Raw genomic sequence first — 3,616 nt, forward strand, 5'->3', positions numbered from 1 at the left:
AGTAATAGTCCGAATAGTCGATTCATCGTTTCATTAATCGATAGATTCATCGATTATCAAATTAGTCGTTTGTTGCAGGCAGCCCTATTGTAGTTATCCCATGTATAAATAAAACGTGTTATTCAGCAACCCTTGCAATTTGGGATTTTATTTCTGGTTGGTAGACCTCGGTGAGCTGGTCATTTCAAAAGTAGCTCACCAGCCCAAAAAGTGTGGGCACCCCTGGTCTACTGTATACACAAGTAAATATAAAGAAACAAATAAGATTTGTTTTGATCACGCTTGTTCACCGTTGTTGGAGTGCAGCAGGCTGAGCAGTGTGTCCAGCAGGTAGCGGATGATGGTCCTCAGCTGCTCTGTGGAGGAGTTGTGGACCAGCTCCTGGACCTCCGGGGCCCCGGCTGTGGGGAGCGACCTGCGGCTGGCCCCCAGGGAGACCCGCAGCCGCTGCACTGCATGGTGAGCCAGGTTGAGCTGCAGCTGCAGCTGGATGCAGTCCTGGTAGGCGGAGAACACACGCTGGTCCTCCTCCACCACCTTGTCTGGCTTCCGTAAGAAGTACTGAGCATTGTTAGCACTGTTGAGAGGCGGCAGGTCGATGTTCTGCAGAAGCGTCTCCAGCCGATGGCAAGCTAGGTTGTATCTGGAAAACAGGAGTTCATTGAATGTGAATTAATTCACCTCAAAAAATTGTCCCCAACCTCTGCAAATATCTTCCTGTGTGACTAATATTTGCTAAAAATTGCAGTCGAGCTGTTTAAAAAATATATATCTTATTCTACGTTATGAGTGAGCTGTTTTTTAGCTTCAGTATTAACCAATGGGCTTGGAGTCAAAGGTCATGGACAGTAGTAGGAGTCAGAAAGTAATGAGGATTATAACATTGTTGGTTTGCTCCTTAGGTGTGATTTGATAATAAAAAAGTAAAATACTTTACTCCCATGCTTACCTGCACTGGATGTCCTCCTGCAGCGCCACCATCATGGCCAGATGCTGATCAACATCTGGCTGACAGGCGGCCTCGCTCTCTCCCTGCAGAGGATCGTGCATCAACTTCAGCTCACTCTCCCAGGGCAGGATGTACGTGTGTCCATAGTAAAAGCCCAGCGGGATCTTTGCCCGAGCATTGGTGCTGCCGTAGCGCCCGATCACAGTGATCTGTAGTTTAGAAAGCAAACAAGGAGAAGGCATACTTATGGTAAACAAAGAAAAGCAAGAAAAACTAACAACATTAAAGTCAGCCATCATGTGTCAATCCAAAGCAAAATACACACCTTCATGAACCTGCAGACAGGTGGGGGCAGCAGGTCGTGCAGAATGAGGGAGTGGGTGCTGATGTCGGTGGCCACCACCAGCCTGCGCCCGTCCACCTCCTCCCCCAGAGTCCAGATGTCGATGGACAGAGAGGCCAGGTCGGCGCAGGTCGGGATCAGAGCGTCAGTCAACAGCACCGGACGACCAAAGTCCAGCGTCACAAAGCGACGAGCTCCTAGGAGAAAGGACACCGGAAGTTAACTTTGGAATAATTGTACTGAGGTTTTAAAGATTGTATACGTTTGATTCCAACACACCACTTATCCACGACATACCAGAGTGCATCCTCTCTATGATGATGGACTGGTGTGGAGGAGGCTGCAGGAAGTGAGACGCCTGGGAGATGGCCAGAGCCAGACCACTTCCCATGGGGCTCTGCGGCAAAAACAAAACCGTATTTAACAAAAGAAAAAGAAGATAAATCTCTCTCGATGTCCTGTTGTCTGATTGCTAGATTATGGGTTTGACAAAAGTGTCTGTTTTAATTCAGGCATACATATTCAAAAAAGCATTATATATATTTACACATGTTGAACTATGAATCTTTTGATATTTTTAGTATGGAACGAATAGCTGATATTAGGGATGCTCCGATCCGGAATTTTGGGGCCGATCGCCGATAGGCGATCCGATCATAGGGTGGGTGGGGGCTATGGGGATCTTCCATTTTAAAGTGATTTTTAAAACTCAGTTAATGGGGCTCATTTTTATATTGCTTCAGTTTATAATCGTAACGGATCGAACAGTTCAGATTAATTTGATCATCATTAACATGATGCGCTTCCACAAACAACAACCAACATAATTATTACATTCAAATTAAGTACATTATTCAAGTTTACATTAACTTCGGATAATAACACGGGAGAAACGAGCGGAAGCTCTCTCTCTCTCTAAATAGTGTGTTAGGTCTAACTCTTGTGTTTTGCTCCGCTCACCGGTCCGTCACAGCGGGTGGAGCTGCAGGATTTCTGCTTCACACACGTTGCATACCGCTATTTTATTGTCTTTTTCGGATATGTTAAAATAATGCCAGACTGGTGAAGCCATTTTGGCGAGCTTGTTTTGTCGCGCACAGAGAAAAGTGTATTGTGTATTTTAGGTCATGTGATCGGCTCTCCTGATCGGCCTTTATAGAGAGCACCGATCGATCGGCCGAGAGTGAATATCGGTCGATAACGATCGGCGGTTGATCGATCGGAGCATCCCTAGCTGATATGATCAGCAACAAAAATACATTTAGGAATGAATTAGAAGTTTTGGAACCCATTTCATCACTGTGTATCTGTCTGCAAACCTATGAGAGTATATTTGGACGCCCGGATGAATAAAGGGAATGATTAACTATTATACAGTAAATCTCCCTCAGATATTGTTGTTTAACGGGTTATTTAATAATTGATTTGGCTTCCTTGTGTGTCTAGTGAAAAGGAGAATGAAATTGAGAAGGCATTTGTGTACTGGGTAGTTTTTAGTTGCTGCTAAAAAAGAATTGAGGCTTATGAGGCAGCCCCGTATGAAAGGCAGCTGTCACTAACTAAGCAGCATGAACTAACCAGCTTGGCTTTCTGTGTGTTCTTGTGCGCGGCCAGGTTGATGGGCCCGGGGTCCATCATGGAACCGGGGAACAGGTGAGCCAGTTCAGCGCTGAAGGCCGCTGACACCGCCTCGTTGGGCGGCGTGAGAGGAGGGGTCATGAAGAGGGGCGTCGTTTTTGGTGTGGGCGGGATGACGTCAGAGGGGTGGATGAAGAATCCCGGGGCAGAGGAGGGGTTGGAAGGCACACAGTTGTGGATGGTCCCCACGCCGGAGGCAGACGCGGCTGCAGAGGTGGTCTGATGCAGCTTGGCCTCCAGCTTGGCCTTCTGTTCGCAGCACAGACACAGAGGGGTTACTAATAGCGCATTTCCACTGCAGCGCGTACCACGGTTTAAGCGTGCCGTGCCAAACTCGGCCTGTTTTTGGTTGCGTTTCCACTAGGGGTAGTTCCGGCTAAGGGTACTGTTTCACAATTTTTCTGAATCTCCAAAATCCAGGTTCTTTCCGGGCCAACAACCGGGCTGAATATGCTAAACTAGTGAGAGAATCAAGGGGGGCTACAACTACAACAAAATGAACATATTTGACCGTGATTTAATTGTAATACACGTTTCAAAATGATGCCGAAGTAACAACATACTGATACCGGTTAGTAAAAACCATGAATTAATGCTTTGACAAGTCTGCAGACAGACGGCAGGCGAAAAACTTTTTAAAATGCGTGTTTTCTGAATGGAGATCGGCTAAGCTAACGCAGTATATG

General features: G+C 46.5%; 1 protein-coding gene across 3 annotated transcripts; it reads right to left on the minus strand.

Annotated features, from left to right (window-relative positions):
- Window positions 1-222: 222 nt before the first annotated feature.
- On the minus strand, window positions 223-3,399 carry LOC104950196 (baculoviral IAP repeat-containing protein 6-like). 3 transcript variants are annotated; one of them, XM_010776682.1, is made up of 5 exons: window positions 2,871-3,399; window positions 1,590-1,689; window positions 1,275-1,486; window positions 950-1,158; window positions 223-643 (listed from the first exon to the last, which is right to left on the minus strand). In XM_010776682.1, exons 1-5 carry the CDS (start codon window positions 3,009-3,011, stop codon window positions 277-279), a joined length of 1,029 nt encoding a protein of 342 aa, XP_010774984.1. In that variant the 5' UTR covers window positions 3,012-3,399; the 3' UTR covers window positions 223-276. The 3 variants fall into 3 exon arrangements, with proteins under 3 accessions (XP_010774984.1, XP_010774982.1, XP_010774983.1); XM_010776680.1 differs by having other exon boundaries at window positions 1,275-1,489; window positions 1,572-1,689; XM_010776681.1 differs by having other exon boundaries at window positions 225-643; window positions 1,275-1,489.
- Window positions 3,400-3,616: the final 217 nt, after the last annotated feature.

The sequence above is a fragment of the Notothenia coriiceps genome, unplaced genomic scaffold (genome assembly GCF_000735185.1).
Source record: "Notothenia coriiceps isolate Sejong01 unplaced genomic scaffold, NC01 NC01_scaffold00017183, whole genome shotgun sequence".
Taxonomy (NCBI): domain Eukaryota; kingdom Metazoa; phylum Chordata; class Actinopteri; order Perciformes; family Nototheniidae; genus Notothenia; species Notothenia coriiceps.